At 24.2% G+C, this 22,741-nt stretch overlaps 1 protein-coding gene across 2 annotated transcripts in view; it reads right to left on the bottom strand.

Annotated features, from left to right (window-relative positions):
* LOC113556210 (head-specific guanylate cyclase) overlaps positions 1-22,741 on the bottom strand; it is a 238,113-nt gene that overhangs the window by 106,667 nt on the left and 108,705 nt on the right. For both annotated transcript variants that reach the window (XM_026961037.1, XM_026961029.1), the window contains exons 6-8: positions 20,174-20,370; positions 11,412-11,614; positions 808-947 (exon numbers count right to left, since the gene is read on the bottom strand). In XM_026961037.1, the coding sequence (XP_026816838.1) occupies positions 808-947; positions 11,412-11,614; positions 20,174-20,370 (540 nt within the window). The remainder of the gene's footprint in view (positions 1-807; positions 948-11,411; positions 11,615-20,173; positions 20,371-22,741) is intronic.

Below are 22,741 nucleotides of genomic sequence, written 5' to 3'. Positions count from 1 at the left end.
TAATATTAATTATATGCATGAGGCAGAGAAACGATTTTGGAAAAACGTTATGCCAATATCATAATGACGTTAAATTGAAAATATTTTTCTCTATAAAAATGGTGTTTATAGTGTTTAAAATCTAGTAAGTACTGACAAAGACGCCGTGCAGTAAGTAGTCAAGATTTTTCGTGATTTCGTTTCGCCGTTTGAACATGTATATAGATGGAAGCTGCAGTGGGTAAGTATGGGTATCATACAAACATAATATCGTCTTCTTAGTTTCTTACTACGACGACAATCAAACAAAAAATTACGTTTGAATACAATAAGTTAAAAACAAGCATGTTTTAGCTAACAGTATTTGCGCAGTGTGCAGCTGCATCTGCTATAGTTAAGCCGATAAACCATTTTCTCGGCAAACCATAATATATTTATTTGATTTGGTGACATTTTCTCGACGCGCCCCCACTAGATCTATGCCCGTAGAAGACCGCCGTAATGACTTATCAGAGCTTAATCCGATGATCCCGTCGGGAGCGCGTTGACAGGTATTTGATTTGCAGAGAAGATCTGGAGCGAAAATACCGAGAACGTAAACAGCTGTAAAACGCGTCATCATATTGCGTACGCGTCTCGCGTGTAACGTATCGATTACATTTTATAATAAAAACCTAACCTTCAATAAAGTAATGGTTGTACTTATGTACAGTATGTGAATGTTTAATTTTTTATAATAAGGTCTGAAGTTCTGACGAAAAAAAAACGAAGTAACGGCGGCGCGCAGTCTACAACTATATATTTGCACGAAAGTGCACACTTATTTACCTCAGCAGAATTATGATTAAGCGGCTCGGGCAGGCACAGCGTCAACACGAACGGCGAGTTTGCCCTGTTCACGATACCGTCGAACGAGAGACGAACGTTTTTCGGTCTTCTGATCTTGAAATACGTGTGAATCGATCGACCTAAGAACACACAAAAAAAAAAACAACCCATAACTCATTGAATTGTATATTATTATTTTGTCAGTGAATACTAGGGTGACTACAATACTGTAATACACTAACGCCATTATGATTGAGAAATTTCAAAAATAATTCGTTACATACTATGTATACCGACATAATTTATAATTCATTATATTATTGTATTGTAATGATGAAACATATTATTGTTTACAATATGTTATTACGTTGTTATGTTATGAAATAATAAATTATACCTACCCATGAATAAATAATATATTAAGTTGAGTTGTCACTTATCAAGAAATAATAATACCATAAATTATTAAATTTAAATAAAAAAAAAAAACAAATACAGTAATATAATATCATTTATGTTTGTCCTTTGCTGTAACGATGTACCACTTTTGCTTAAATATAACGCCGTCCTTATAATATTGGTATAGGATTTTTTTTTTCAAATAAAACGTACAATTAATTAATATTAGATTAATGAACCATTGTGAGCTTATGTAATTTATTTATTGTTTTATTTTTAAAGAGGGTTTTTCAAAATAATAATTTACTAATCATACTAATTGTTAAGTAAAATTAAATCAATTAAAATGTTATAAAATATTATCAACAAGTATACTACTTTTTATACAATTCCATATTTAATAAAAATACAATTAATTATAATAATCTTCTAAAAATACTTAACTCTAAAAAATTAATTATGTTGAGTGACTTTCTACAAAAATTGACTTTTCTCTATCCTAATGTTATTGTATCTTATTCAATAATACTAATATACTTTGAAAAATATTGTGCACTCACAATATAAAATCCTATTAAACCTGATGTTAAAATCAATTCAAAATATTTAAGTTTTTTTGTAATTTAAAACTCAATTATGAATAATTTAATCATTATAAATATTTAAGTACTCTTATTAAATCAACAAAAAAGTAAGTTTTAATTAAATTAATAAGTATGTTTTTTTAGTTATAAGATAATTAAAGTTTAATATTGACATGAATCATATACCATTTAATGTACCATTAAATTATTAATTTTATAATATATACTACAGGTAGCAATTTGTTCTAATAGTTTGCTATGAAATATGTTATTTTTAGATTATATTACTACAAACTAATCTAAATCGTTATATTTTTTTTTTTTGAATATATTTTTTTTAATCTAACAGTAATAATAACTTTTAGTTAACTAATATTGAAGTTTTTATTTTGTTCTAAAGGTGGTATAATAGATATTATTGTTAAAAATATTATTTTACACCAAATAAGTATTTCAGAAATTTAATATTATTATAGAAAAAGTGAATTAACCATAAAACTATGGTTGTGAACAAGTTGATTTTATTAATTAAAAAAATTTGAAAAATTATTTTTAAAGATAACTACATTTGGGTTTTAAAAAATGTATAGTTACTAAATTTATTAATATAGAATAATATAATGAATCGTAGTATCTAATACCTTATTAGGTTTAGAAACTGGTAAATATATCACGACTCATTATACTTACCAGTTTCCAAACCTAATAAGATATTTCCACAAGAAAGACTACAAAATCGTCGGCTCTATAAAATACAAAGAAATTTAGATCATTTAAATAAAATATCTAGAGTAAATAAAGAAGATTATTGAATAATATAGAAAATTTTGATGCCTAAAAGAATAAATTAGTCTAAACTCCTCATAAACGCTTAAAAGCTAAAACGATGGGAAGAATATTTTGTTATTGTAAAAATTTAATAGCCACGTCTCATTTGAATTGCCTTAACTGATTAAAATAAGCCAAATGCTACTTAGCTTTTTGCTGTTGCCTGTTTTACTTAAAACTGACTTTAAAAATATCGATTATAAAAATGAAAAACAGTAAAGCCAAAAAATTCTCACATTATATTATAATTTTATTACGTTAATTTTAAATGATAAGATAAATAATTATGAACAATAGATACGTCATAAAGCGTGGTAAAGGATAAGTAATTGCTCAATAAATAAATATGTTTTCAGACGATTATGCGTACATATTCTAATGATCATTTATTAATATTTCATGAATATTTATTATTAAATCAAATTTATATTAGATTGCACAAAGAAATTAATAATATATAGTATACATGAGAAATGCTCACAATTTTATTTAATTAATTTAAAAGTTATTTAAATATCTCCATTGTTACTGAGAATTATTTATTTAAACACAGTGTATTATTGAATCTAAAACAATCTAATTTAATGTTCTATTCAAATTAAAAATTAAATTTAAATAATCGTTTCGTAAATAGCATGGTTCTTAACTAAAAATTCATAAATATAGTATAAGATATATTAATATTTTAGGGTTTTTTCACTGAATAGTCTTTCTCCTCGCGTATAATTATACGTAAGTTTGTGTATTTTATATTATATTATACATTCCAGTTTCATTTAACATAAAAATTTTACGTAAATCCTAATATACTTTAATCTGAAAAATAAGATATTATCCTTTTGGATACGATTTATGTAACTACATGTGGCATATATAAAACCACCTGAATGGAGTTTGGAGGATAGATGAATAAGGTTCAAAATCATTTTGAAAGCTTGTGTTTTTAATTTTTACTACATATTATAAAAATAATATATCTTCTCCATCATATCCAGAAATGAAATGTATACGCATATAGTATAGACGTTGAAATAGTAACCTAAGTACCTAATAAATATATGTATAAAAAAATATTATCAACAATTTGACAACATACGAGTACATAATACGGTACGCTCAAATATTTATTATAATTATTAAGCTTTTATATTAAATATAATTCTCCCAATATTATATAATTAAACATGGTTGATTCTTTATAAATTATATTATATATAATAATATAAAATATTATTTGAAAATCACTTAATTTACAAAACCTGATATAAATCGGTAGACTAGGTATTTCACATTTATTGTAGCACAAGATGGCTGATGTAGTAATGATATATTTTTATGTACTCGTAAAATATTAAAGTAATATATTATTGTAAGTTTTATACTTTTTACAACAAATATCGAATTCGAAGTGCTCGTAAAGAATCGTGTTAACATTTGTAGCATTTAATTTAGTTTAAAAAGGTAAGGATGTTAAAAATTTAAACACATTTGAAATTAGTACAAGATAAATAATAAATAGTAGAACATAGCTGATAACTAACTAGAACTGCAACCGATATATATTTTTTATTAATTTTACTTTAGTGATATTTGTAATAAATATTTCAGACTATTTATATTATTATGTATATTATGTTCATTATAACTTACGAGTTACAAGCTTACCGTAGACTATCACTGTTAAGATAATACAGCGACAAGATATTTATCTCATTATCACTGATACAATAAGTATACGGTATTAGCGCCATAGAAGCTAGACATAATATTACACTGATTCGTTATAATAACTATAGTGCTTTGTTTAGTCGATATTCATAGAATTAGATGTAATAATATTTTATTTTTTACAAACGGAATTCTGTTGTTATTACCATTTTTATCTAAGCGATTTTCACTATTATGACATCTGTTCAGGAATTATCACTATGGAATTATTATTTTATGATATAAGACGTAATGTAACACGTGAAAAGTACAAAAACAAAATAAAGTAATAAATAATAATGATAGTAATGATAATATACTGCTGTAGCCTGTAGACACATCTCAATGATAAATAATGGTTTTCTTATAAACTTTAATATTATAATTCAAGAAGTGCAAAGCAATAATAATATTTATATAAGATATTATATTCATATTTCAAAATACTTTTGTTAGAGGTTTAACAAAACAATAAAAATGTAATCGTTATTGTAATTATTATAATGAAAGTTACATAAATACGTGTACATTTATTTCAGTACATTTAAAATTGGTTATCAAATGATATTTTTCGTGATTGATGTTATTTTTTTCACCCAAATATAGTCGGAATCCACTATACAATCAATATTATTATGCACTCTTGAAACTACACTGAAATTAGTTTTAAAGAGTTATAATAAAACCTAATATATGGGTTTCTTTAATCTCAAACTCTATTGTTTAGATATAAATTCGAAATAACCATCTATATATTAGATCAATCTTATTTGAGTATGATTCATTTTTGTTGTATATTTATAAACTGAAAAACCGAACAAGATGATGAAATAGTATATATTATTATTGTAAACTTTTACAGTTATTATTATCACACATGATAATAATATATCAATATTTTTCGAACTATTCAGAATTTATAAAAGGTATTTTTATTAATTTTACGATAACTAGGTACTTTATAATTTCGTGGAAAAATGTGACGGACATCAAACTTTTTACCTGAAAAAAATTGACCTATTGCATTTTTCCCGGAAACAATTATAATAGTAAATAAATATTTCGTTCAATGTAAATTATGTTCTATAAACTATAAAAAAAAAATAGTATAACTACACAGCTTTGGCATTGCAAATTTTAAGTTTTAGTTAAAACGTATTTTATTATAATGAACATATATTTAATACATTTTACATTTAAAATATCAATGAAACCGTTAGACCTTTAATAATCTTGTACATGGGTTTTATTATATATTAGTAATTAGATAAACACCGTTCAAACGATAACTAAACACATATTTATATACATAATGCTGTCATAAAAACTACCTGACTCATAACTCTATTTTAGTCAAAATCAACGTTTAGTGTCTATTAATAAAATATTTTCTGATTTTTTAATTTCCGCAATAATTATTATGGTTTTCTTAAAAATGTATATAATTTTAATTTAAAGTAGCTTAGAAGAAAGTATGTACATAAATTAGTTTATACAAGAAACAAATAGTTATATAATATTAAATTAAAATAAATAATTAACATCTTAATTTTATTTTACAAGTGTCATTAAGTATTTTATTTTTAAATTACTATATTTGTACCTTTTCTTCTTCTTAGTATTTTTATAAAATATACAAATAATAGAAAATTCCTTTTTTAGTTTATTTAATATTTTGTATCTAAATGCCAATACAATGTATATTAATAAATAAAATTCTAAGACACAAATTATACATCACGTATAATGAACACACTGATGAACTGAATAATATCTGAAATATTTTGGCAGTAATTTAAAATACATGTTTTTGTACTTTGATGCATTTGAACTTATGATTAGTAAGTACATTAAAACCTTTAAAAATATATTTATATATATATATATATATATATAAAAAGCTTTTTTTTTAGGTTAATAGTTTTTTGTAGTTATATAATATTATAGTCCATATAATAATATACCTACCATATTTTATTGTTTAAAAAACTTATTATTTATGCCCTACAAACTAATTTATAGTTAAAAGCTGTTTTCTTTTTTCTTTAAAATCTATAATTTTAGAGTTTCGACATAGTGACTTATGACAGCAGTATTGTCTTAAAAAGTGCCACTACTTGTTATACTAAAAGACGAAACAAATAATAGATAGTACATCAACCATAGCTTAATTTATTTATGGTTTGGTCGTCAATAACTTGGCTGATTCATTTACTCTGTAGGAAAATTCATCACAAAATCTCAATGAAATATTGCAATATTGAAATCGATTTCTGGCATACTCTGATAGAAAATAATTTAATATTCTATCATTTTAAATAATTAATCTTGTTTGACAAACAAAGTTCAAGAAGGTATTATTTTTTATGTAACAACTACGTTAGTGATTATTAAACGAATATTATAATTTTAAATTATACAAAGGTACCATTAAAATATTCCGTAGAGTAAAATAATTTTATTTTTTAGATTGTTATTTTCAATTTTAAAAATATTAAATAAATTCTATAAAGCATAAATATTTTTTGTTTGTAATCATTAAGAATGGTATATTTGGATGACGTTTTATAATTTATAAAAAGCACATATGTGTATATTCATATCTTTTTAACTTAAAGTAAATTTGATAAAATCTTCAGTTTCAATAAAATTAGGAGTAGAGTGCATAACTACATTATTACATATTTACATTTTAATATATGATGTGATCGATTGGAATTTTTATAAAAAAATATGTATAAATAACAAACCATTCAGCTTTTAAAAAGGGTATTTTATTTCTTTAACAATAAATAATTTATTATTACGTGGAAAAAAAATAACGGTAACCGACCTTTTATCTAAAAATAGTAATAACTAATAATAATACAAACATAAATAATGAAGACTATTATCGAAACTAATGGTAATATGTTTTTCATGAACCCAAGACTGTTGCCGGAAAATGAAACATATCACAGGTACTATTTTTAGTATGTATAATATACATGTTTTTATTACCAATATTATAAAATTAATTTTATGTATAATATATTTATTGGGAAATTTGTTATCAATAAATACGCATATTATATGATACTAAATAAATATGAAATATATATAATTTTTTTTTTATAAAATTAATTTTATTAATAATATTACAATAAAAATAAAACCTCATAAATAAAAAGAAACTGGATCAATTTGAAGTAGTTCATTTTGATTTGTAAAATTAGATTGTAGAAAAACAATCTTTGTAAAGATTTACTGTAGTCATTAAGTAGTTATAAAAATATAAACATAAATAAATGGTCATGGCAAGTGATAAATGAGAATATTGTTTACATTAATTTTGGAAAATAATTAGAAAATATAGATATTTTTAAAACTCATTTAATTACATAATATTAATGTCAATAGTATGACAATCCGGATTGTATCCTGAGTTTTAATTTAGAAATGTGGAACTAGTCTGATATTTAATGTTTATTTTAATAAACGGTACAATAAGAAACAAACCAAGATTTTTTTTTTTAGTTTTTTTTTACTCGTTTTTATAGTGGGAAAAGCTAGTACTTTTTAATTGATTTTTGTGTGATTGAAAAATTAGAATATAATTTTAATGTTGTGCCGCCGAGGCAATAATGTCAAGAGTGGTATTTATTTACTATGACTTATATAGTATTAAAATACTACAGTTAAAATTTATAAATTTATACATTATAAGACATTGATGAAAAGAACGAATATAAGAAAAAATATAAAAATACCTATCTATAACTTCCTGGTAAAAATATGAGTATGATATATTAATTCTTAATATACGATTAGTCTATAGGATATAATATAATACAGGTATATCAGCATTTTTTCATACTTTGGACGCATTGAAGCGACATTTGCGTACTACAGTAAAGTCCAATTCCACAATCGAATGACACTAAAACCTTTAAGTATCTCTAGGGACCGGATGTGCGTTCACAGATCATGGGATTCTTAAAACGATCGTTCGAACCACTCGTAAAAAACGCTTGGACAATTTTCCCTGAGAATTCCCAAACTCAATTGTTGTTATACGCCATAATGGTATTATGGCTATCGATGTGTAATCGACTATAATAATATTTCAGATAAACTTCCATCACGCTACAATGCTACACCAAAGATACATTATAATAGATCATTGAGATCTTCCTGGTCAAATTATATTACCATTAAAAAATAGAAATTCCTTTAGAAAAAGCGTGAATAGTTTTGTCCTATTTTGTAAATTTGTACAAAAGTTTAATATTTTTAAAGCAAAATATTTCAAAAGAAGTGTTTCAAATCCATATTAAATATTATAATACAACAGCATTAAAAATAAAGGTAATTTTATATGAAGATATCGTTCACATTTGTCAAACGAAATAAACAATTTATGACTCGTAACATGTTACACTACCATATTTCCGAAAAATAACCATCACGCTCAGTTAAAATATTATGTATAAACTAAGCTCTAAAAAAAAAAACATTCTTGAAATTCAATTCTTATAGCTACTTTGGTAAAATGGATATTATTTAGTGAGATTAATGATAAGCAGTTTTTTTTTTAATTTTCTTAAATGTTCACCAAATATTCAGAAATATATATATGATTTGATTGTTTTTAATTAAAAAAAAAAAAAAAAGTGATTTCCTTAGTAATAATATATAGTTTTATTTAATTGACATTTTGTGTTATTTTTATTTAAATTTTTAAACTGAATACTAATGTTAAAAATATTAAAAACCAATACATTTAATTAAAAGTTATATTAGAAGATTTCAACATTTAAATAAAAAAATATAGCTTAAAATTGGTATAAGTAAATAAGGTTAAAAAAAATATATAGATTTTATGAATAGATTTCGATAAATGTGTCTCAACTAAGTTAACCTTTGGTAAAGTATCAGTAAACAACGGACATGCTAATATAAAATAATTGTTTTACCATAAAACAAGTAAAAACATATTATGATTCATATATATATATATATATATATATAGGCTAATTTTTAATCTTATTTTGTTAATGAAAAAAAGTAACAAATTTACTAAATAGCGAACACTTATATAATATCAAAAATCTTGATAAACTATTAGATGTACTTGAGTTTATATGAAACGTACACTTTTTGTAATTTTTCCGAATCATTAATTTTAACTGAGAACATATATAGATCTATGTGTTTTTCACTCGTGGTAAATTTATATCAATTTAATGTTATAAAAAAATAACATTTTACATTTTTTAATGAATTTAATAAGTTTGAGCTGATTGAGGTTGTTATTACAAATTTTAATTACTAAATATATTTAATTAAACAAATTATGTTAAGTTTTTTTAAATAGGGTTGGTAATAATGTACTCAAGAGGAATAAATATAAAAAGGGAAAGTCAATAAGAATTATTATTAAAAAAAAATAATCAATAACTGATTTAAATATATAAAATATATTATATAACTACTGAATAATGTTAGTCTTACATTAAATGCAAATATTTATTTAATAATTCATGTCAATTACACCATTATTATCTATTTTTATTTTTACTAAACTATATAAGTCGGATAAAATACAAATCAACAACAAAAAAAATAAATGTGAATTAGCATAAAAGAAATTTTGATTTTTACATTGATTATTTTATCATTAAATAATTTTTTAATAATTTATTGTTGTTAATATTTTTACCAAGTCTCATAAAAAAAGATGAATTACATTATCATCACTTCGTCATGACGGCATTTTATAACTTAAAGTTGTGAATATATATTATGCGTTTAAGTAAAAATAATTTTACTTGATATATAAATATTTGATAGTATTAAACCTACTATTTAAATGTATATATTTTTTGTAGTACCTTTTTATTTTTTTTTTGGGGGGGAGGGGATTATTTTTTCACTGGTCATTTTTACCTGCAGTTCTTACCCTTTACTACACGCGCATACACTGAAAAATCTATTATAAATACTAAATGCCTAGATTTGTAGGTCTTATAGGTAGATGACCTGTAAACGCTGGTTGGTACTGATTGTATATTCAACAATAGACTTTACCGATCACAATATGCTATTTCATCGCGAATATTACCTAAATCGATTTTAGGTTTGTATTTTCTACCTCCAGTTGACGTATTTATTAGCTCATAGAAAATTAAACTCAATTTAAGTCATTCATGTTTAAACCGCCCCAATGGCTGCTTAATACAATAACCAAACCAGTGAATCATTTATATCTGACATTAGAAAGGCGTCGATTGTTAAATTACCGATGCAACTATCCTAAACTTCACTGCTGCTAGATCATATTTCTCAAAAAAGATATCTCATGTTACGTATAACATAGACTTCTTTCAAAATTAAATCAGTGGACCCTTTTTTATTATGTATAGTCATATTATTACATATTATATTTTATGTGTATTATAACTTCGTCTTTTCTTAGTGTAGAATAATGTTGAAAACAACAATGTATACTACATAAATTGAAAAGATACGAAGAATTGTCCTTTGAGAAAAAGTAAAACTTGTCCAATTAACCGGTCGCTTATTATTTGTATATTATAATACTATGTTAAAACTTTTGAAGTTTTTGTTTATAATAATTGATAGCAAAATGTAATAATGTAACTATTTTTTGAAAAAAAAATATATAACTGAAAAACTACAATGGTAGTGAAACTTAAGCTATGGTAATTAATAATTTGTCATAAGACTTATATAAAAAATGTACATTTAAATATCATATAAAAATGTTTATCAAAATTGAGGTATTAAGTATTATTTTTTTTTCCTGATATATTTAATTATACATCAGAAAACAAACCTTTACTACCATCAAATTATCAAAGAAACAAACATAAATCACATTTTTACCCACTGTAAGCTTAATATGTATTTTACAATACTATTAAAATAAACAAAAAACATATTTTCTTTATACCTCATTACATTTTAACACACTAATATACGCGATTATGTTGATTAATTAATAATTAATGTCAATAAAGCAAGTTATCGAAACGTAATAATTACGATTATAATGGTTTTTAATGTAACAAATATTGTACTTACCGAATTGTTGTAGACATTTTCCGAAAAGTTTCATGAACCCTGAGCCTAATTGTACGAACTCTAGTCGTTTATCTAACACCAAGTGCCACGGAAAAGCCTTACAGAAGCTCGTTACACCCATTTTTAGGTCGTTGGCTCGATGTGACAAAAATGGAGCAGAGTCTTTAACGTCTTCAGTGTCAACTGTGGTCTTTATTGTGTACCTGGAAAATTGTATACGACTGTTCTATTAAATCGTCTATCAAAGTATTATATATTATTTTTATATCAAATTTGGATATACTGTTTAACAAATTATTTACCCAATATGCATTACGTATAAGTCATTCAATTTTGTGACCTTGAAAAATGTTCTTATAATATTTCTTAATGGATTATCAAATTTAAAAACAAAATTCTATTCTAGTCGATGTACTTTCTCATTATATATTACTATGACGAAACGTATATGTGTTAAAGTGAAATAATTAGTTCAACGATTTCTTTGTACTTTCATTCCTTTTATGCAGACTGATGGCCTTAAACATAGTTTAACGACGCAATGTATTACCTATAGTTTATTGTTTAAAGGGATTTGTGTGAAAAATCATCTTTTATGATGGACAAAACCATTAGCAATCAAACAACACTATTGCGTGACTACTCCAACATTATTCTTTCGATATTTCTGACCCAACCTACTCCTCATAGTCCATGGCAACATATGGTCCCGCAGGGTAGGCACTGTGCTTAATGTGCACTACATGGGATAGGAATAGAAACGTCGTCGAGGCTATAGTGAAGTTTGAGAGTGTAATCCACCGGAAAAAATCTTTAGAACCAACGATAATGAATATTTTAATGGCACACTTTGAATAGTCTGCACACGGGAAAGCAGTATTCGTGTGCTCGAACAATTAACAGCGTTGACGTGTTGTTTAATCGAAGAGCTGACGGAGTAGATTGTTCGAAGATTAAACGTTAATTACTTTCCAAAAACAGCGAAAACTGCCCTTTTGTCGTCGTATAAGTTACGCAGACACTCGAGAGAAACCGTCAGAGATGGTCGCCTAACTTCTGCTTTATAGCTAGTAGGGTCCACAATGCAGTATAACAAAAGATTGTCAGCGACGAGCTTGTTGAATCCCATGTGTTTCAGACTTGTAACACTATTACTAAGTTTAATCTGGGTACCCAAATTACTAATGCTACAATGAATCGTGTTAATTTGATTGCATATTATAATATGCACATAGTATTATGTAAACGTGACCGGTCTGTTATAATCGCAAACTAACATTTTGTATAAATTAATTAACTTTCCAGGTAAAGACAATACAATACAATTTAAACATTTCATTTTTATTTCATACGAACGGTTCAAAATATATTCCGCTTTTCTACTCGAATGTTAAAATTACGTGATTATAAAATTATTATTTCGCTGTTACGACATGAAATATGACAACTGATTTAAAATAATGAATAATACATAATATATAAAATATCATATTTTATCAATAAAATTACGTTTGTTAGTAGTGCATTGTTATCGAATAGTATAGCTTAAATTAAATTACATCTATAGTGTAACATGATATGATATTTCGCTAAAGTTTAAGAGGACGTTATACCCGTATGTATTGTCTCTGTCTTATACACGCGTAACATAGCTAAAACCTGTTTTGCGCGGGACAACTTTACTCCCTCGATATTTTAATCAAAACAATCAAAATTATGTATCCCATTGGGATCAATTTTACCTGTGACGTAGCGTTTTAATTTTTTTGATAACATGAATGAAATTAAAGTTATCGGTTTGAGAACTTTAGGTTTTTTTCATGTAATTATTATAATTATTGGTTACCACTATCAAAAAAATTAAAACGCTACGTCACAGGTAAAGTTATTCCCAATGGGATTTATAATTTTGATAATTTTGATATAAATATCGAGGGAGTAAAGTTGTCCCGCGCAAAACAGTTTTTAACTATGTTACGCGTGTATAAGACAGAGACAACACATGCGGGTATAGCGTCCTCTAAAGAGTAAAATATATTTATTTTGGAATAAAAGTATAATAATTTTATTTTTTCATTAGTGCATTTTTTTTATGTATATTATATTATATAATATTACTTTCCTATTAATAAATTTAAATTATCATTTATATTTTTGATAATTTTCTCTTATTATTATTTTTTTTCTTCAAAAATTCAAAACTAACTAGTAAATAATAATATTAAAGACATCAGTGCCTACTTGAGTCTCAATAGATAGTCAGTATCAAATATTTAGAACATTTAATTGCAGTTAATACTTGCAAATACTTGCTGAAACAATTTTACAGATAATACAGTTTAGAGCTAATATAACCAACTAAAGGAGGTGCTATTAATTTTTCCAGTTAATTGTGCTTTTATTGTAAATATTAAGTTTCAGTTAATTTTAATGGAAAATAAGTTACAAATTATTGAAACTGATTAGGAACAGCTTTGTGATTGTAAGTAATGACACGCAAAAAAAAAATAATTACAATGATATAATTGCATACAATAGCAATTTCGGTTAGAATAAAAATATATTCTTCATAAACACTGCATTACTACGTGTACTCATAAACTCAATTTCACAAAATTATAAATTTTAGTGGTTCAAGCAGAAAACATAAGTTTTTTTGTTACCTGCAATCGCCACTGATGAATCTGACATTAAAACGATTTATTATGATAGTATTCCCAAAGGAACAAACTACATAACCTCTGATTTTGAAATAGCTGGTTTAACACCTTCACTAATAAATTTATAGGGTTAAAAATGTCAGGGTTATAAATAAAAATATTGTTTACAACTGAATGTGTTCTAGACATCATGGGACTTATGCAAAATAAATAAATAAACTTGTTCATAAAGGAACCGTTTACACCTTCCAAACAAATTACTCTTCTTACGTGGAAAATTAATATAATATGATTTAATACTTAGTAGTGATGTGTAAACAATTTTAGCAATGTTTAATTATAAATATCAGAAAAATCATAATTTATTTGTATTTTAATTAAATCCCCCTATATTTTAATAAGTTATACTGTTAACACAGTTATAAGTTATGAAATGTTTTAATTTATTGTACAACATGTATGTAAAGAAAAAAACATAATATGTATATTTAAAGTGTTATATATTATCTATTTTTATTAATTTCAATTATTTTTTATCGGAAAATTTGAATATATTTTATAATTAGTATTTTATTTTCACAATAATTTATATTTACATAATTTATTATTGTTATTAACTTTTAAATCAATATTGACTTACTATAGAAAGGTTTTTGGCATAAATACTAAATAAGAAATAAAATAGCATAACATTAATCTAAATTTTTTTTTAATGTCATTGTGCATGACAAATATAGTATTATACTAATATGCGTAAATGTTTCCAGACCTCACAACTAATATTTTTAAATTACAATAAAAAAACTAAATTCGGTCTTATTTTTGTTAAAATATGAACTAAAATGCTTACAAAAAAAAAAATCATCTATACTTTGCAATCTAATCTATAAAAGCTATCATATCAACGTATGAAGAACCTTATATTAATTTATTTTATATTTTTGACTGAACGGTAAGTTATGGATACAATAATAAAATAAAAAAAAAAAAAAAACGTAAACGAAAATCGATATTGCTTGTATAGATGTCTCAAAAAAATCAAAATTGGATATAAAATATCTTGTGAAAATAGGTAGTACCTATGGTTATTCATTTTTAAGCTACAATAAATAAACCGATTTCTCCAAAAAGTGAATTCGCGTAGAAATGTATATTTTTACTTCTTTTTAGTCACAATTACTGGAAATTTTTACTTATGACCCTCCAAAGTACCAACTACATACACGAATTTTTTACCAAAAATAATATTGAATCTGACATTCAAAGAATTTTTTCTTCTATAATAAGTGGCTCTTAACAGTTACATAAGAAATATATAATAATATTACATTATATATGACTATAAAATCACTCCACTCAGAACCTAAAACAGTGGTTTTCATCAAGAATATAAGTTAATTTTGTTATTAACAAACTTGAATGTATCGTATGATCTATGGTTGAAATAATTAAACAACGGTAGGCCAGTATATTGAATAACACACCAATGTGTCCTGTACTCCTATATAACAATATACATATAATATATTATCGTATTTGGCCACGAGCCAGACTTGTAATCAATGAATTCCCTCTAATCAGGTTTACTTGATTTTCATTCAATTGTATTTTATTTATACGTAGCTTAATATTTTTCCCACCAAGATCTAATCAAAGTCTTAAAAAAACATATTTACGCGTGATATTTATGTCATATCCAGTTAAATTTTATTTGTATATAAAGTAGATATTTATTATTGTGTTAGAATATTTTTCTATATTTAAAAAATAACTATTTATATTATAAAATTACAATTGGTATTAGTATAAACTGTTTTTAACAAAGCAAAATATTGCAAAAATAAAAATAAATATTTTTAATCTTATAATAACTGAATTATGAATTTAGTAAATATGTATTTATTTGTACAAATATCAGTCCATTTAGTAAATTATTACTTTCGAGTAAGTAATATAAATATTAAATTAATTGTATAAGAGTTTGTTATTTGATGTATTTTTGTAAAATGGCATTATATCTCAGAACACAATGCGAAATATTTATCTTTAAAATTATGTTGTTTTTAAAACGGCGTTAAATGATTTAATCCATTATCCACCTCTTAGATCCAAGTTATATCATTATAGAATACATTTTCTACACACCATTATTACATAAAAAACAGCAGACTTGAATACTTGGTTAGCAATTTTATTACATAAAAATCTTTAAAATAATACACAATATTATTTCGCATTATCTGTTATTTATTTATTTTAAGTAAAAGTTAATTTAATTTTAGTATTCACAAAAAGTTCATATTTAAAAAATTGAAAAAAAAAAACGTATTCATGACTTTTGTTTAATATGTATATTAGCATTTAAGATATTACATACAATGAATTGAAAACTCGATAACGTCAATAAGTACTTGAAATAGCGTGGAATAGTAACTTATTCTATGTTATTTAAAATAATCGTTTATTGAACATTTTTTGTGAAAATATATATATATATATATATATTTAAAGATGATAAGTCGTCACAATAAGTTTTTATTCATAGTAATTTTCTTTATTCTGATCACGTTCCAAATAAAAAAAACAAAACAGTTTTTGTGTATATTGGATTATTATAATATTATTATGCACAAAAAGATCGTAAAATATTATTTACTGACCAGTCAACCAATGACAGCCATAAACGTTTAACAATTTATAACGATGACCTAGTTTTGGGAGGTAGGTTGGTGGGCCAAAATCGGAAAAAACGGGAGGTTTTGGCTTTCAAAGTCCGCTGTTTTTGTGACGTTGATGAATCTGAAAATGCATTTATAATACCAACACGTTAGCGGGTAGGGCCGTCTAATGGGCCTGTAAAATAATGAATCCCGTGAAGTTTATTGTGCCCCCACAGAAAGTTTTGGACGTGCTCACATATAAATGCATTTCCATACTTCATTCGTATTTTTTTTTTTTTTATTTTTATCGGCTCATAGCTTCGGGAAATTCTTGGGTTAGTTCTTATTTATCCAGTTCATTATAACATGCATCCATATCAACCAAAACATAAAATAAATAATAAGCACAAATCCACTCTGCACGTACGTCATATCATATGTGAGCATATTATTGTATACATTTTGAACGTTGTCATTCGATATTCAAATAAATTTAATATCAAATATACGAACCAAGAATCATTCAGATTAATGTAATATAATATATTAATATAAATATGAGTAAATTATGTTTTGTAGGTTGTAGGATATTATATAATAATATTATTTTTGATTTTAAATTGATTTATGCTTATATGAAAGTATTATAATGTTGTTATTGTTACATAACTTTTATTTAAATTTTCATTTAGTAGTCGGCTAATATCATATTAAAAAGTAAGTGTCTATGATGATAACATCAATCAAAATAAAATTATACAAATTTATTCATATTTTATGATTTTAATAATAGTTATATTAATATTTAACTAATATGAGAGAGGAGTGAACAAATTTGAATCAAACCTATTAATAATATGCATTGATATTTATAATATTTTGTTGAAAACATCGAGAATTTAGAAATATTGACTTTTGTATCTGAACATAATATTATACATTTTTTATAATTAATATATGTAATACAATATTTTAAGAAAATCTATTATTGAATAATTTTAAATTAATATTATCTGATGCATAAAATAGAAAATTATGTTTTAATATAATATAGGATTTGTTACGTGCGTATAACGTAATTTATTCGAGTATTACTGAAGTCACCATTATTATTCCAAATGTTGTCTCGTTATTCATTTTCTTATCATCATAACGTGTTGAAAATATATGAATATTCTAGGAATTACATATTTAAAATGATTTACGAGGTTTGTATAGGCTATGCGTATATATTATTATATAAAAACATGCTTTCCTAACACAACATTTTTGGTATTTTAAGATAAAAAAGGTCTGACTGTATACGACAGTTGAAATAATTTTTATTCAAAATAATATTGGCATAAATTTACTACCGACAATAAAATTTCAAAAACTATTTTTTTCTTCAGAAAATCGATTTAATACATTTGATCTATAATATCTAAAATATTAAATGTATCAATCAATAGTATGTTGTTATTTGTAATATTAAATAACTAATTGTATTTCAATATTGTTTTCGGTTATGTTAAAATATATTTTATAATATAGCTAAGAATCCATATTATGATTAACAATTCGAACCTTTGGGTCTTACTGTCTTAGGTATCCATAGTAAACTCTTATGGTTCAATTGTATTTTTTACATTTTTGGAGTATTATTTATAAACTTCTAAATTTGTTAAATTTTTTTTATATAAAAATTAGAAAATATTGTGTAGGTTATGTATTGAGTATTGTAAGCATTTGTATAAAAAAAATATATTACACAATTTCGATCAAAAATATTAATTATTGGTAGAAACTATTTGACGACCGATATCTATTCTGTGATTTTAGTTATTTTCGATCCTTTAATGGAAACTTAATGATATTAAATTAATAATTTAAACAAAAGGCGAATCATCTAATTCTCAAAATATATATTAAACAATTTCAAATAATTACGTTGAACTATTTAGTAACTATCTATATTTTTATTACAATATTCAAGTAGTGTTTCTCTTATGCTAATAAAGACATCTACTTAAATTGTACCATAAAATCAATCAATAATCTAACTTTTACTGAAATTTGTTGCAAGTCAAACATGAATAACAGAATGGTAAAAACTTCAAAAGTTTAGTGTACTATAATTTGAAAATGTGTGTCACATACATAATTTTATTCTCTTTTTTCAATGCTCACCCCATTATTTGTTTGTAAACGTGGTTTCACAGTAAAATTCGATAAATTCCCTTATTGGTTTTTGTGTTTATTGAAATTCCATCTCTCCGATTTCAATTTTCGAAAAAAAAATAATAATAATAATAATGTACTGCGAGTTTGATAATGCTTTTTGTGTTAATAATTTATGGGAAAGTCCACCAACCCTCAGGGATGGTCATTGCAAATAAAAAAAATAATATCATAATTTTATGTGCAAGGTTAAATGGAAATAATGGATTATTGGAAGCCCCAATCCTACTACATATTATGTATTTAACTATAGTTTTGTAATTGTGGAATATACATTTCAAAATACTTCTGATAAATATATTATATATACCTATTTAATTATTTCAAAATGTTATCGAGGTATTTATTTTTACTTTTAGTATACGTTATTGAAATAACGTTTCGATATACACTTTTATAAATATGTAAATTTGTGATATAATGTAATATCATATTATAATGATACAAATAAATAAACGATTATGTTAAATACAAATTTATTACTCGAATAATTAATATAAATAATTAATTGACAACAGTCTATATTGTCTATATTTCTAATTATATACGTACATATACTTCATAATTTTATTTACAGATGTTCGTATCTAGGTAATAATATCTTATTAATTTTTTTTTTAAATAATAAAGCTAATTAGGTATACTACCTACTACCTATTATAGTTGGAAAGATAGTAAAGCTTATTTTTTTCTACACATTTGTCATAACAAAAAGTCAAAGTGTTATTTCGTGCAATTATTTTTTTCGAATAAAATTCAGTTATAAACTAAAAAAAAACAATTATTATTTTTATATGGAGAGTACAAAAGTATAAATATGTTATTTATACCTATTAAAAATAGATTTTTGAATACAGTGTTAATATGAAATTTGTAACAATAGTTATCAAAAGTCAAAGATTTTTAAATTAGAGTACAGTCATACAGACATATAAAAAATGTATTTACTATGACAAAATAATTTTGTGAATTATGAATTATTGATATAAGCTGTTTAAGTTATCGAAATTGTATTTAAAAAAAATATAATTTAACACCTTAATAACATATTAATATACTTATTCACCAACTATATAGTTATACAGTATAATTCATCGAACAATTTATCAATAATTTATATATACATACTCTTCATAAATTGTTCGATAAATTATAAGATAATCTATTTGTCAAATTGTTTAAACTTGCTTCACTAACTTTTATTGAGTACAAAGCGACTTACCTATATAATGACGGGTCACTTGGGTGCATGCCAAGTCGGATATCTGGTCGTGACCCGTAGAACCTGGTTGCGACACCGGACAGTGTGCCGGTCAACAGGTGGGCCACACGCTTTCCATCTGGTCTACTAGTCCGAAGGGTCAAGTCCAACACACCTGGCTCATCGCCTGGCCGGCACGTTAAATCCGAGCTGGCCTCCTGTAATAACATAAAACATTAATGAGTGTATTGAAAAATAAATAATCTAATATTATAAATAATAAATAATATTTTGAATGTATTTAAAAATTTCATTTTTTATCTAGTACAAAATTTCTAACTCGTCATAAATGAGTTAAATTATATTGTTTCGAAATATATTCTTAAATATTTGAATAGAATTGTGTTTCATTTTAAATATTTATTATTTTGGTGCAAAACAAATCTCATAAACATTATTTTTGTACTCACGTTTATTTCTATGCTAACATTGTTCATTTTAAATTCAAATAAGATTTAATGCCCAAAAACGACCATCCGCGGATTACTATTTGTAAGAAATGTTATAATAAACGACTTTTAAAAAAATGTTTGTTTGGCGCGTTGACAATAATAAAAACAATATTATGTCCTTTAAGATTAAAAGTATTTAAGAAATAATTAATTTAATTTTATCATTAAATTATTATTGTCTCAGATGGAAAAATTAAATTATTAATTAATTGTTCATTTGTTAAATCATTTTATAGTTTTATTGTTTAAAAGATTGGAAATTATATATAACAATCGAGTTAATGTAATAAATTATTCAATAAGAAAGGAAAAATTTTAGAATGGTATTACAATATTATATTATAAAATATTGGTAATTACATCATGTAAATGTTATGCAGAAATATTTTCATAGTTAAATTAAAATACAATTATCTTTGAAATGTCGCTTTTGACAACATATAAACATTATTCACATTTATATTAATATCTCCTACTGACTGTTATCTTTAATAGGAAAATCAAATCGTTGAGATGATACTGTTCGGTCGATTATGCCGTTAAATGATACATTTATAATAATATAAGTACTCGCTAGTCTGAAGCTTGTTTTTTTACACCCATAACAATTATAATGACGCGAAACTTTTACAATGTTACCGGTGAATAATCTAATAAGATCCTCAAAATGGTTATCAACCATTGCAGTGATAAACGATGAAGCACTTTTGAATTGTGTGGCAAATTGTTTGCATCCGTACGAAAGAAATGCGATTCGAATCCTCGAGCCATAAAATGGCTACGACGTCAGTGTATATGTATCTAAAGCTAAGGGGATGACGGTGGCTGGAAAATAAGAATTTTCTTGAAGCTTAACAGAAAGCGTCTCTTTGGATGATAATTGAATACGTTGTTTCAAATAGGGGTACGGTTTATAGAATAGAAACAATGTTTACGGACATTCCGAATGGAACGAAAATCGATCTGAATGTAAACACAATAAAATCAAACGGTTCCAATTAAATTAATTCAACCTCGATGAATAAATAATTATATAACGGTCGTATTTCGAGCAAATTTGTTTGTATATTTTTAATTGGTCATTGTAAAACAGTGTACAGGAATGTATACAAATCCACTATAAAGAATACATATCTATCTATAGTATAATACATATTAAACAGCCAATAAGCCAATAATTTTATATTTGGTATATTCATTTTGAAAGTAAATAATTTTGGCATTTCATTGAACAAAAAAAAAAAAAACATAATTATATAAAGAATGTTTTTAATGCTTTAATACGTATTATAAATTTATATATTATGTTCAAACACGATTAAAATTGAGTTTTTATCTGTTTTGAAATCATTTTTATTATGCCTAGTATAGTGAGCAACATTAATAATTTAATGTAGAATATAATTACTTATAAAGTTATAAATAATTAAATCACGAAATATGTACTACTGACCATGAATTAGATTCAATTTTAGATTTTATGTTTCCGAAAACTTTATTTCACAAATATATGAATACCTAAATATATACAAAAACGATGCATTTAATAAGTTTAAATTTATTATTTATATTACATTAAATTATACAAAATAAAAATTTGAATTAAATTAAACCAACTATTATTTCTATAAATGTAATTTAAAATTCTCTGTATAAAATAACTACAATTGATTTTACTTTTTCAGTTAAATTGAAAATTAAATAAATAAGTCAAAACAAAAAAGTCTCATACTTTAAACATCATAACTTAAATATAAGTAGCAAATATTTGTAAACAGACTATTAACATAAATCTCAAATTAATAGCATATTATTTTGTCTTAGAATACTTTTTATAGACATTAAAGAAAAACAAAAATTACGCCGTAAAAGTATTTTTTTTTCAACAGATATGAATAATAATAACCAATGATAAAAACAGTAAAATAAAAAAAAAAAAAAAATTAATTAATTAATTTTACTAAACACTGTTGTTAATTGAAATATTTGTGTGTGTACGCACTTTTATATGTGTTATAAACGCATACTTTATATGGAAACGTTCTGTTTAAAAATTACAAACTATATATTTTTCTAA

Source organism: Rhopalosiphum maidis, chromosome 4 (genome assembly GCF_003676215.2).
Source record: "Rhopalosiphum maidis isolate BTI-1 chromosome 4, ASM367621v3, whole genome shotgun sequence".
Classification (NCBI taxonomy): Eukaryota; Metazoa; Arthropoda; class Insecta; order Hemiptera; family Aphididae; genus Rhopalosiphum; species Rhopalosiphum maidis.
This window is presented reverse-complemented; position numbering and strand designations above follow the sequence as displayed.